We start from the raw sequence: 13,097 nt of genomic DNA, 5'->3' as shown, positions 1-13,097 counted from the left end.
CCACTTTTATGACATTTACTTTGTTTTAAGCTTATTTTGAAGATTGTAAAGCTTGATAATTCCTAAATCACTTCCTGAATCATTTCTAAATTACATTCATTTAAGAAAGAGTGGCCAGGCCAGGATTTTGTCCAAGCTTCTTTTTTGTGTTCTACTGAAGAAGAAAGTCATACAGTACATGTTTGGTACAACGTAAGGCTGAGTAAATAATGACAGTTTTCCAATCTATTCTTATAAACACTTCTTTACCTGTATTGAGACAAGCTGTTTGAGCACAAAGGACATATCAGGCTTTATCTTTAGTGTTCCTGTTTTCTTTCTCCGCTCTATTTTGCTTTAAATACACCTCTTATAAGCGTTTGTTTTGATTCGTGTCTCCTCACAAAGGCTCTCTCCCAAAAATGAACCCAACGACTCTTCAAACGCTTCTTCACTTTCGCAGAACGACCCATTGTTGTGGGCAGTTTTCACAAAATTTTCAGACAGAGAGGGTATGATGTTTTTATTTATGATGTGACTTTAGTTCCGAAAATTGCTCCCTAGCAAGCCTATTTCTCTCTCTGTAGATATATCGAGGTATGAAAAATGCGATAGCGTGTCGGCTGATAATTCACTCTTTTGCCAGCTGTTTGGGCTTTTTGCACTTCAGGATTGAACCGGGGTGGGAAGGCCAAGCACAGTCGAGGAGCTTTCAACCACCTGTAGGTCAAAAGTCTGCTGGCAGGATATCATTTATCCCCCCGAGAAAAGCAAGAACCAAAATACAGTTTCGTGCTGAGTGCAGAGTAAAGAAGTCCTTTAACTGAAAATGCATTGATATGCCCATTCACAACTGAGAAGAATTGCTTCCGTTGTTGGCTGAGAATAAACACGGTGTAATGTTTAAAAGGGCATGCTAATGATTGTTGCCAAACAAGTGGTGTCACACTGTTAGTATGTTCTGGTCTCTGTGGGGAAAACTTGATCAATGTACAGAGTAATTAGTCTTGAAGAAGTTTGTCAGGCCAGCTGTTTTCTTGTTTGAGTCTCTGCGGGGACGAGCGCCTGCTTCTTATTATCTGCTCTGTCTTTCTCTCCCTCTCGTAGCTGCCAGCGGAAACGCAGCGATAGTTCAACTTCTGTGCGAGCACAAGTGTCACGTCAATCTTAAGGACTCGGTATGTATGAGTCTACGATTTCAGTTAAATGAACTCTGCTGTGAAAATGTCTTCTGGCCTTTCTAATCTCTCCCTGCATCTCAAAGCTGCCTGTGGTCTACCTCAAACATGACAAGAACACAGCTTCTCTTTGACTTTGCTCTCTTGGGTTTGAATCTGCGTTTGGCTGTATTTTAGAAAACCCATTGGGACATTTGAGGTCAGCATGACAGGGAGATTGCTTGTCTGAGGTTGTATTTTACTTCATTTTCTTTTGGTTCTATGGTGTACTTTTATTCTTACTAGGGTTTCATAGTATTGTTTTCAAAATAGCTTCTGTCTGAGTAAGTGCACTGTGGTCTTCTTACAAGAATTTCTTTATATACTTAGGGTCAATACAAAGAAAAGCAATCACAAAGTAAAACAAAACAAACATGTAAACAAAAGTACATTAAAATCATTAAGGAAAACATGTCAAGATAACAATTTCACATACAGCATGAGAAAAGAGATACAGAAACTGAATACTGAACATTTTTCCCATTGCACTGAATCTGAAATTCATTAACAGACATCTACAGTATCTCACAGAAGTACTCACTTTTGTTGCCAGCGGTTTAGTCATTAATGGCTGTGTGTTCAGTTATTTTGAGGGGACAGCAAATTTACACTGTTATACAAGCTGTACACTCACTACTTTATATTCTAGCAAAGTGTCATTTCTTCAGTGTTGTCACGTGAAAAGATATCATAAAATATTTACAAAAATGTGAGGGGTGTACTCACTTCTGTGAGATACTGTACATACTGAGAATACCCAAGAGATGATAATATCTAGTCATATATTCAACAATGGATTTTTGGAGCCTTCCCTGCGGTGCCTATTTTAATTCTGAAAATAAGCTGTGATTATTCGCCAATCGCCACTATCCTTTAGTTCTGTTTACTGTTATGACCAGTAGAGCTTTTCCCAGAGATTAGCCTGACTATGGTGACAGTTAAAAGCTCCATGATGCAACTCTAGAGAAACATTTAATGCTAATGAAAGCATCAAATGGTAGTGTGCTGTCAGGAGAGATGACTGCAAGATGAACTAAACTACTTGTGTTAAGTCATTCGCCCCAAAACACATTGTTAAATATAACCAGTTTGAAATAGTTTGACAGAATAATAAACTATAAATCCAAAAATGTCATTTACAGATGACTTGTAACCTTACTTTTGTTCCTAGTGTTTTTGTGCAATGTTCTTCAGGTGTTGCACACATTTTTTTTAAAGAGGAAAGAAAAGTTTTTCTTTATTATCTTTGCATTTTGTCTTGTGTCATTTTTTACTTCAAAATAAGTGTCATTACAGAAGTAAAATTAGTTGTGAATGTTTTTTTGTCATTGTTTTAATGATTTTGAAGGTGTTGTGTATTCATTTCATGTAAGCACTGCTGCTCTGTGGCACCGGTAAACTTTGTTTGTTAAGCAGTTATATTTGTAAACTGAGCAAAACCATTTTAATGGATTCTTGCAGAGAACAAAGCATATACATACATGTATATCACTGCTGTCTTGAAATCCTATTTCTTCATATTTCGCTATTTTTATTTTTTTGTCATAAATCATTATTTTTAGTCAACTGGGTTTTGCAAATGTTCAACGAAAAAAGTATTAAAAGGAGCTTGACAACTTTGACAACACAGTATTTTGTCAACTAAAAAGTACAGTGTTTTCCATTTCCTGAAAAAAGCAAATTCGGACATCCGAGGTTTCAGAAGGACGGCGACGATATATACTTTTTTTGTAATGTCATTTGGGTTATAAACAGTGTTGGGTAAGTTACTCTGAAAAAGTAATTAATTACTAGTTACTAATTACATATTCAATAGTGTAATTAGATTACTGTCCAAATTACTCTCTCCAAAACGTATTTAATAACTTATTACTAACTATATCCTACCTCAACCTTGATTAGTTAAGTAATTCAAGGATAGACATGAAACGGCTCTTTTAATTCATTCAAATAAATAATGTAAAACCAGTATTCTTATTAACAGACCAAAGTATTACAAATGAAGAATACATTAAAGCATGCATTTTAAAGTTAGACTTTGAATGTTGATGTCAATTCCACTATTGTATAAATTACACAGTATTTAGTTCAATTACATCAAAAGTAACTAATTAAATTACAGAAAAATAAGAGTAATGGATTACTTTGCTTTTTCAATGGAAAACTAATTCAATTACTTAGTAACTAGTTACACCCAACACTGGTTATAAAGGCCCCAACAGCACAATAAATAGAACTTTCTTCACAAACTTAACCACTGTGGCTACAGCTGTACTAGATACGTGGCCTTTTGTCTTCTATTTGATAATTTCACACATTCTTTTAATTATGTATTGACTATTTTAATTGTCGCAATGCGTGCAACCCCATTAACATTTTTCACTTCTGAAGCTGTAAATTACTCTGAAGCAGAGGGTCTGTGTGGGAGGCATCATGGCCTCGAGCTGTGGCTCTCTCGTTTAGTCAGCCATGACTGAAGGGCTTCAGCGGAGAGAGAAAGAGAGACTCTGAGTCAGAGTAGATGTGAATAAGAGGCTGCTCTGCTCTCACTCGCTGATTATCCGCTGTCGTCATTCTCAAAGGCAAGCTTAACACTTTCATTCCCGATGACTCGCACCCACTCAACCTGTTGCTTTGAACGCCTGGAAGTACCTGCTCTCCTCTTAAATTTATAATCTGACCTCCAGCGCACTAGTCAAGCTTAGCTGCAAGCTCACGAGACACTGAGGCTAATGTTTAATAATGATAAGCGTGTCCCAGCTTTGCTTTTTTGTTCACTTTAAGTCTCAGCTTGAAGTTGCTGTTCAGATGAGAAATGGATGGACTTACTTCATCCACCCACAGTATAGCCAGAGACCCTGCTTAAAGGGGTAGTGCACTCAAAAATTGAAAATGTTTACTTGCGCTCTTGTCCACAGATGTCTTTGTATTTTTTATAATGCAACCATAATGTGTAGTTCAGATGTAATGTTTCTAACGCAATATAAAATGGTTCATTAGCAAAAACAATCTGTTTTGTGTTAACACTGATTTATAGTCTGCATTATGTAAGCAAAACTTTGCTGCGGCAGATGTGCTAATCGTGTTTATTAGCGTGACTCGAGCATTTCAAAGTTTGTATGATTGTAAATACCCTTTGGGTTAATTTTGTTTTCAAACTTTGTCTGCAGAAGCCTTGTGTTTATCATTTAATTTAATTGATGTTTTTGTTGTGTGGGTAAGTTGCATGATGTGTACTTGGAGGAGGCAAAGTCATCTTAGTCCCTGTGAAATAAGGGTTCTGCGTGTAATATTTAGGACTATAGAGGGTATGCACGTGTCGTCACTTTCCCATGTTAACAGGCCAGAACGTGGCCGCTTGAGTGCTAAAACACTTGGCAAAATGAATGGTCACAATATTAGGAAACGCAATTCCGCGCAACATTTGTGGCCGTTGGTTCTCAACCTCACCACTAGATGCCGCTAAAATCTCTACATTGCTCCTTCAAATAACAGTGGTGTAAAATAATATTTTTCCTGCTACATTGTAATAGACTTCAAACTTGATCCCAAAATGCATTTAAAAGCGATTAGAACATGATGTTAATGAGCAACCGTTGTAAAATGTAACGACAGTCCACTAACCCAAACACATACGTTTCTTTTGTTTTAGTTTTAACCATAGTAAAGCATTCTCTAACATGTTTGGCTGAAAACGTCTTAAATGCTAACTAGTTCAATTTAACATCGCCTTGCTTCTTGAATGCTTGCCAGTGTCGAAACCAGCCTTTTATTGTGCTTAATCACCGAATGTCTTGTGCTTCATGCCATCTGGGCTGAAATCACCTCCTGGACTGCATGGATCTTGAACCTTCTACATATGTGTCAAACTAACCCACAGGATGGAAGATCTTGAATATTTGAGATGTGTAACAAAGTCTCGGTTTCCTCGCGCCTCGCAGGGAAAAACCACATCGTGTTGTGAATTCACACTGCAAGTCTAAATCTGCTCCTCCAGCTGAAAACACTGAAATAAATCTTTTTGAATGTTTTTCAGGAGTAGCTGTAATGTCAATGTAGCTGTCAATGTATCTTTTATTGTTCGTTTAAATTCTCGAGAGACTGTAAAAATGCACCGTTGTACAGAATCAAGCTTTAGTTGTCAGGTTAAAGCTTAATTTCAAGCCCGTCTAGGGTAAATGCGTCTTTGATGCCGTGTCAGTTTCTCTTTACTGAAATAATTGGCAGATCCATCTGTGATCTTGGGGGTCGCTGCAGGCGGTGAACGCTGAGCTCTGCCTCTTTCATTTGGAAGATTGTCGCTTTAAGTTTGCCAAAGTAAATGTGAAAAAAGAAGGGCAAACGAGTTGGACATCTGGACATTAACATCATTTAGAGTTCAACACCTCAAGTTATGCTTCTGTTGTTATTGGCTGCCTGAAGCTGTAGTACATTCGCTGATAACTCCAGTGGCTGTGATGTTCTGCCGTTTGATGCCAATTCTGTCTAATGGACTTTCTATTACTTTTGCCGAAGTAAAGCCTCTTAATATGCAAATGGTGACATTTACGGGCATGCGACATCGACTCAAAGGTCTTTTTCATTTAGGATGGTGTCACACCTCTGCTTTTGTCGGCGCGACACTCAGACGCAGAGGTTTGTCGGTGCTTGGTCAACTGGGGCACTGACGTCAACGCGAGCGACAGGAACGGCAGGTATGGCTCTGATCATCCGTCATACTTTGTCATACAGAGATTTTAGATTCAACATTTACACTGTACCCTTGATATCATAAAGTGTGGCGTGCAAAAGTTGGCACACTGCAGCTCCATAAAAATATATATACTGTATATAGGTCCACCTTGATGTTTCAAACCACATGGATCTTTGGATCTTTTTAGATCTTTTGAATGTCTGATAAAGGTTCATATGGCTCAAAAGACAACCAAGGTGGGATTTATATATAGCAGTAGTGTGACTAAAGTGTCTCTAAAGGCAGAAAATAAATGACAAGGTGTTACCTGTGCAGAACTGCGGTGATGTTGGCCAGTGAGAGCAGCTGTCCGGTCGCGGTAGAGTTGCTTGTTCAAAGCGGAGCTGACCTGAACATGGTGGACTCGCTTGGTTATGATGTGCTGTACTACGCTAAACTGTCAGGAAGCAGCGAGCTTCAAAACACCCTCGAAGCGGCCCTTCACAGACAGCAACCTGAGTCAGGTAAACTCATATGAACTCAATTTACCTGCGATGATAAACTATATATAGTTGTTATGAATTTGCCACATTCATGGCCATGCTCTGTGTATATTCACGACTTCATTATTGTAATATTAATAAACTGAATGTTTGACGTTCAGTTGTTTTTGGGATTTGCTTGTGATTCCACCCAATAATTGCAGTCAGATTCAATCCATTTAAAAGCAGCTGAATGTTGTTCTGGATCCATAAAAAACCTTTATACAACCTACCCACCTGAGCTGCCCCTCACACAGAGGAACACAAACCTTTTGCTGAGTGTCACTTTGTTTTAAAATAGACTCATCTTGAGTTTCTTATTTTCTTTCACTTACAACTTGTGTAAAACATGTTGTGGGTGAATGCGAACACCATGTCAAAATGCTTTTACTTCAAACTGTTCTTGTGTTCAGGTTTCAGTTTATTGGCTCAACATTGCCATCTAGTGTTAGTGTAGTCATTTTTATTTTTTCATACCGCCACTCCATATTTTCCCTCTTTTGTTTATCTTTATATAAACAGATAAGAACTCAGCGAGAACCCCTCAGGTAAGCGAGTTCATTTCCATTTCTTTCATCTTCATCCCCTCGGACCTTGTTGGGTTTCCTCATTTTCTGATTGAAAATCCCGAAACCTGCAAAGGATTGTTTTTCAGTAGATGCTTAAGATTCACAGTTTAACAGAACGCATAGTTCACTAGTTACAGCTGCTGTAGTTTCCCTTCTGAGGCCAGCACAAATGTCTGCTGGTATTTGTTTATCCTCGCATTTGATACGAATTCCCACAATGCACTTGTAGAAACAAACACTGGCACGTGCCTCACCTTGTAGTGATAAAATCTGCTTTTCCCAAACTAAATATACACAGTGTTTATTTCACTAACCACTGAAACACTGCTTCGTCTTCCTCTCTCCCTCTCTCTTTTATTGCTATCTTTATCACAAACACAATCTCAGCATGGTCAAATGGCTAAGTTAAATGAGGACAGAAGCTCCACCCCCAAAAAGAGAAAAGCACCTCCTCCTCCCATTAGCCCAATCCAGGTAATAACATGCAGTGATGAATCTGTGATGATCATTGACTGTAAATAAATTGATGCATTTACCCATATGCAAATGACTATTTACTTACTCGAGTGTCTAGACTTTTAACGCTTTACTTTGATGTTTTTCAGTCGGCTGGCATTGCCTCTCCACCTTATTTTACTCCATCTCAAACTCCTTTGTCAAGTAAAAGTGATTCATCCAGAAGGTTCAATTACAAGGTAGAGGATTGAAGAATCTGAGAAGTGGTAGTACCAATAAAAATACGTATAAATAAAAAATCAATTCAACTCAATTTATTTGCATAGTGCAGTACAAAACATATTAGCTGTGTTTTAAACAAAACTAAGTTCAGAAATCCTGTCTAGGTAGGCGGAATGATACGTTTTGAAACAACTTGCCGTGTTGTTTGTCTGGAGCATTATTCAATGACCCGATCGTTGTTTACTTCCTGCTTGTTAAGGAGGAGGAGCTGAAGAGTGCTACGCTGAAAGAGGAGATCGAAAAACTGCACGAGGAAAAGAGCATGCTGCTCGAGACCATTGATGATCTGAAGCAGATTGTGGAGCAGACTGAGCCCAAGGCAAGTACTGCACAGCCCTTTAATATTCCTTCATGTGGCAGCCGCTTTGATCTTCAGACACTTGCTCTCTGGAACCCATTTTAACAGCTGCGTATTTACTGGTCCTGGTCAGGTGAAGGGCCTCGCTTTAGGGGACACGAAAGCAGACCTCTCATCCACACCACCCGTCTTGGCCTTGATTGCTCGGATCAAGGCGGTTTTGTTTAAGTTTGCTCAACGTGTTTGAATTTCAACCGATGACTCAGACCTGTGGGTCTTTTTTACGTGACCTTACGGAGTCTTGAGTAAGCGTCGAAAACCTCAAAGACTGTGTTTTGTGTTCGGTAATGATGTTCTTCAAACAAGCACTTATGTTTGGGAAATTTTGTGGTGGCATGCATGGTTTCTCTCTGTGTAGTAACAAATCACAAGGAATCAGTGAGTGTATACGGGCTAATAAAACAATGTTATAAAAAATTTCCCCTGTTGTTCTTCTGTTGTGAAACAGACAGGGAAAGCAGATGCAATGTTGATTGCAGCCCTCCAGGCAAAGATAAACTCTCTCTCCTTGGAAAACCAGCAGCTCGCCCAAATAATAAAGGTAACTCACTTTAAAAATTGTACATTAATGTTGTTTCTGTACCACTTCTTATCCCAGCGTAACTTGCAGAATCAACTATTAGCCAATCGCAGCTAGTCTACCACCTGAAAAGTATAATCGTGAATGAATTTTTCTCTTGAACATGAATTTTTCTCTTTTTCAATGAGTAGAAACGTCCACCTCCTCAAGGAGAGGAAGGCCAGGGAGGATCCCGTCCAAACAGCTTTGAATCCAATGCCTCATACCACTCCACCCGTGCCGATTTTGAGCTCTCCAGCGACATGCATGTCCACAGTGGTGACGATGAGAATCTCTCCGTGGTTTCTGCTTTGGACATCAGCGGATCATCGCTCGGACATGAGGTGGAGGAGACTGTGAAGATGTGTTCGGATGAAGAAATAAAGCTGCTACGTGGTGCACTGGAGAACCTACAGGCCAAACTGCTGGAGTCCAGAAGGGAGAACCGTTCCCTTCAGGCCAGACTCAACACTGACTCTCCGACAGAAAGAACTGAGAGTGGGGAGGAAGACAATGTGGTGCAGAAGTTTCAGTATCTGAAAAGCTGCCTTGAGCAAGAGGTGAAGGACCTGAAGGTTAAGTTGCTCAAGGCACGGGAGGAGCAAAAGCGGGATGCTTGTTTGATAAAGGATCTTCAGGCTCAGATCCAGAGAAGTCCTCTATCTGAGGATGAACGTTTCGAAATGAAGAACACCTACAATACTTTGGTGGAAAACATTAACCAGGAGATGGCACTGTTGATTGAGAAGTACAAGGAATCTCAGGAGGAGATCAAGATGCTCCAGGAAGCTCTTCGAGGCACCGTGCCCGTCGAGGCCGCCGCCAACGACTTTGAGGAGATGAAGGCAGAGCTCGGTGAGATTATCGACGGGCTGCAGAGGCGGCTTTTGGAGCTCTCAAAATCATACAGCGAGGCCAAAAGTGAGCTCAGCGCTGCCCGCAACCTGATGCAGGCTAAATCTTCAGAGCACAAGCCCGACGTGGTCACCAAGGAGGAGCATGAGCAGAAAATCCAAGAGCTGACATTCAAAATGAAGGACGTGCAGAACATCTCTAAGGACACGGAGGTCAAGCTTCAAGCAGCACTTGGAGAAATAGCTCAGCTTAAAGAAGATGCTGAAAAACAGGCGCAGTCGACCGTGGCCATCGCGGACCACACCCAGGTTGTAGCGTCCCTGGGGAACGCCATCAAGAACCTGGAGGCTGAAGTTGAAGTTCTTCAACAGCAACTAGCCCAGAAGACGTTGCAAGTGGATGCTTTGCAGAATCGGCCAACAGTGGAGAACAACGTCACTGTGGATACGATCTCCCGACTGGAATATGAGCAGATGAGAGAGAAGCTAGAGTGTGAGATAAGTGACCTCAGCCACCTGCTAAAGGATGCTCTTAGGAAACAAGATGAGATGGCTCTGGAGGTGACCACAGCATGCCAGGAGGTGAAGGACGGCAGGTATGAGAGAGAAGCAGCGCAGGAGCTAGCTGTTAGCAGGGAAAAGGAATGCAGCACGTTGAACGCCAGGTGCAGGGAGGCCCAAGATATCATTGTTCAGATGAAGAAGCAGGTGGAGAACCATGTGATCTCAGAGAGAGAGAAAAATAAAAAGGTGACGCTTCTCTCACTAACACTACAGTCTCTTGAATTGATCCGATTTGTTATATTAACAATACTTGTGTTTTTTAAAACTTTTATAGATCGATGAGCTTTCAAAGGAGGTGGTCAAATTGAAGGAAGCTCTGAACAGCCTTTCACAGCTGTCATACACCACTAACACCCCTAAGAGACAACAGAACCAGCAGGTGGACTCACTCCACCAGCAGATCAAACAACTGCAATATCAACTAGCTGTACGTTACAGGCTTGTTTTTCTCCACCTTTGCGTTTCCATAGGAATTCATGCAAATGAAAAGTTTCACTTAGAACTTTAAGACAAAATGTGTAAAAACCTAGTTATGTAATCTATCAATATCGCTATTCAAGACAGCAAGACAGTTGACCTCTGCTGTATAGTTATATTGTTGTATTTTGCATAAGCAGGTGCGGATGAATTATGCATTTACTTTAAGTTGCAACAAAGCATTTCCAGCATATTCTTTTTTTTTTCATAATAGGAGTCCAAAAAACGTCACCATGAAGTCATCTCGGTCTACCGCATGCATCTTCTCTATGCTGTCCAGGTCTGTATTTATTTCCAATGAGTTTATTTTACAGTGCGTTTCTGAACGGCACTTTTGAACTTAAATATTTTCTTTTTAGGGTCAGATGGATGAAGATGTGCAAAAGGCTTTGAAACAGATACTTGTAATGTGCAAACTGCCAACAGAGGCCAAGTGAAGGATCCGATACTACAGTTGTCCATGATCTGCCTAAAAACGAAGACAATTCGTATTTCAAAATTACACATTTAGTGCAGTTGTAATTGACGTTGGCGTTTTCATGGTATTTTGGATGAATATGGTAAACAATCTCCAAGGTCCTGCAGTACCAGAAAAGGAAACAAACTACAGTCAGTGACTTTTTGAAATCTATTTTGAACCACTTCTGTTTTTGTATTTTGTAAAAAAAGTGATAATCAGTATTTGATCTTGCTACAATGTAGTCAAAATGTTGTCCCTTTGAGGAAGAATGCCAGTCAAAAATGCACAATTCATTCTTTTGAATATATTTTCCTGCAAAGCAAATAATGACCATGCACCGATAACCAATGTTTGCTTAAAATTCAGTATGAAATCTAAAAGTATCTGCATGCTGTGAAGTGGTCAGTGTTGGAATAGTTTTGGAATAGTTTTGAATTCTCCACTATTTCACAATTTGGGCTTTGACAAATGCCCATGTATCCAGTGCTCTTTCCTTATATACACTAGCAATCGGCCTTTGTTGATAACAGCATTTACCTGCCATATCCAGGACACCTGCCGGGATTTGTCTGTGTGCCTCGGCTCGTTCATAAGGCCCATGGGAAAATTTTGAAGTACGTAGCATTTGAAGCTGCACTATATTTCTTTTGCATTATGGTTGGATGAACAAGGTTGCTGCACTGTAGTAGTAAAATATTTTCCTTGTGAGGTTTGTATTTGCCTGTACATCCTTAATCGGTAGTGTTTAATGGTTACATAGTCACAGCATAATAAACAGTTAGTCTACTTGGTAGTATTCTAAACAACACTTACGGATGACATGCAACACAGTGAGGGGTGAGTTCTACCCTAGCATTTCAGTGCAGTTGTCGTTTTGCAACAAATAAAAGTTGAACAAGATGGTGCTTTATTAAGTATTCAGTGCAAATTTACATGTAATGTATGTGGACTAACACTAACATGCCTTCTAAGTATTAAAAGATATTTAGTAGCACTTCAGTAACACGCTATTTACTTAGAGCATGATTTTAGGCATGCAGTACCACATAGCTCATTATTCTTTTCTTATTTGTGAGGTTTATGGCTTTTTAATGTAGATAGTTTGATGCACACAGATGATTGATGAGTGGGTCGTATAAGAATAGAAAATACAGCACACTGAATTTTAAATGCTGTGGTAATTTTCCTGAGTGCCAACATAAAAATCGCTAAACAATGTTTTGTTCACAGTGCTTCGCTAGAATAAAGAATTGTTATCAAATATGTCATGACATGATAAATGCAACAACAAAAAAACATGCTCCCCTGCCCATTTGCTCTGTACGGGTTCACAAATGTCAAATACTGTTGTTTCTGTCCATCTCGAGCTATGATTTGCATCAGCTCATAGTCAGATATTTTATTGGTTTGTTTTCTTGTATTGTTTGTGTTTTCTATGTACTTGTTATGGAGTCAGAGCGTAAGAATGGCCAAGTATTATTGCTTAGTAATTAAAGTTGTTATAAATTGGTTCTTATTTGTCTTCCATTAATGAATCCAACAGCTGAAACACTTTCATCAAAGGTATTTTGTAGCACTTTTAACAAACCTTTTTGTTAGAATAACGAATGAGTGCAGATGTCACTGTTGCTTGTTGAAGATTAGGCACCGCCACAATGTTTTCCTAATCTGGGAAAGGGAACACAGGAAGAACAGTTGGAGGAACAGTGTCCAGAACATGAAAAATCCAGACCTGACATCAGTTTCATGACAAATGTGATTCAGATTTTTATCATAACTACAATACGCTAGCGAACATGAATTGTATGATAATCTAGTATCCAAATAATTTAGACATATTATGAAAAATGGAGGGTTTTATGTCTATTTGTTCCTAAAGAAGCATAGACACAAGAGCAATAATACTGAACATGTGATTTTAATTTCTTGTTGGTAATTCTCATTTAATTGCTCTTTTCCTTAATAAAAGGCCACAAGTTGTGGCCCACAATCAATGTACTTCAAATGCTGTTATGGTGAAAAGCGCAACTGTAGGCCTTTTCTGAATCCGAGACAATAGAATGTCTCACACCACACAGCAGCAGAATGTTCTGTTTGCAGTGGTCTTA

At 39.5% G+C, this 13,097-nt stretch overlaps 1 protein-coding gene across 2 annotated transcripts in view; it reads left to right on the top strand.

Moving 5' to 3' along the window:
* rai14 (retinoic acid induced 14) overlaps positions 1 to 12,500 on the top strand; it is a 29,051-nt gene extending 16,551 nt beyond the window's left edge. Inside the window, exons 7-18 of one of the 2 annotated variants that reach the window (XM_057360631.1) lie at positions 1,087 to 1,157; positions 5,784 to 5,890; positions 6,205 to 6,392; positions 6,933 to 6,958; positions 7,367 to 7,453; positions 7,585 to 7,674; positions 7,917 to 8,036; positions 8,524 to 8,616; positions 8,787 to 10,238; positions 10,327 to 10,479; positions 10,744 to 10,809; positions 10,889 to 12,500. In XM_057360631.1, coding sequence (XP_057216614.1) covers positions 1,087 to 1,157; positions 5,784 to 5,890; positions 6,205 to 6,392; positions 6,933 to 6,958; positions 7,367 to 7,453; positions 7,585 to 7,674; positions 7,917 to 8,036; positions 8,524 to 8,616; positions 8,787 to 10,238; positions 10,327 to 10,479; positions 10,744 to 10,809; positions 10,889 to 10,966 — 2,531 coding nt within the window. In that variant the 3' untranslated portion in view covers positions 10,967 to 12,500. The remainder of the gene's footprint in view (positions 1 to 1,086; positions 1,158 to 5,783; positions 5,891 to 6,204; positions 6,393 to 6,932; positions 6,959 to 7,366; positions 7,454 to 7,584; positions 7,675 to 7,916; positions 8,037 to 8,523; positions 8,617 to 8,786; positions 10,239 to 10,326; positions 10,480 to 10,743; positions 10,810 to 10,888) is intronic. The other variant, XM_057360632.1, reaches the window with a different exon arrangement.
* Positions 12,501 to 13,097: the final 597 nt, after the last annotated feature.

Source organism: Triplophysa rosa, linkage group LG19 (assembly GCF_024868665.1).
Source record: "Triplophysa rosa linkage group LG19, Trosa_1v2, whole genome shotgun sequence".
NCBI lineage: Eukaryota > Metazoa > Chordata > Actinopteri > Cypriniformes > Nemacheilidae > Triplophysa > Triplophysa rosa.
This window is presented reverse-complemented; position numbering and strand designations above follow the sequence as displayed.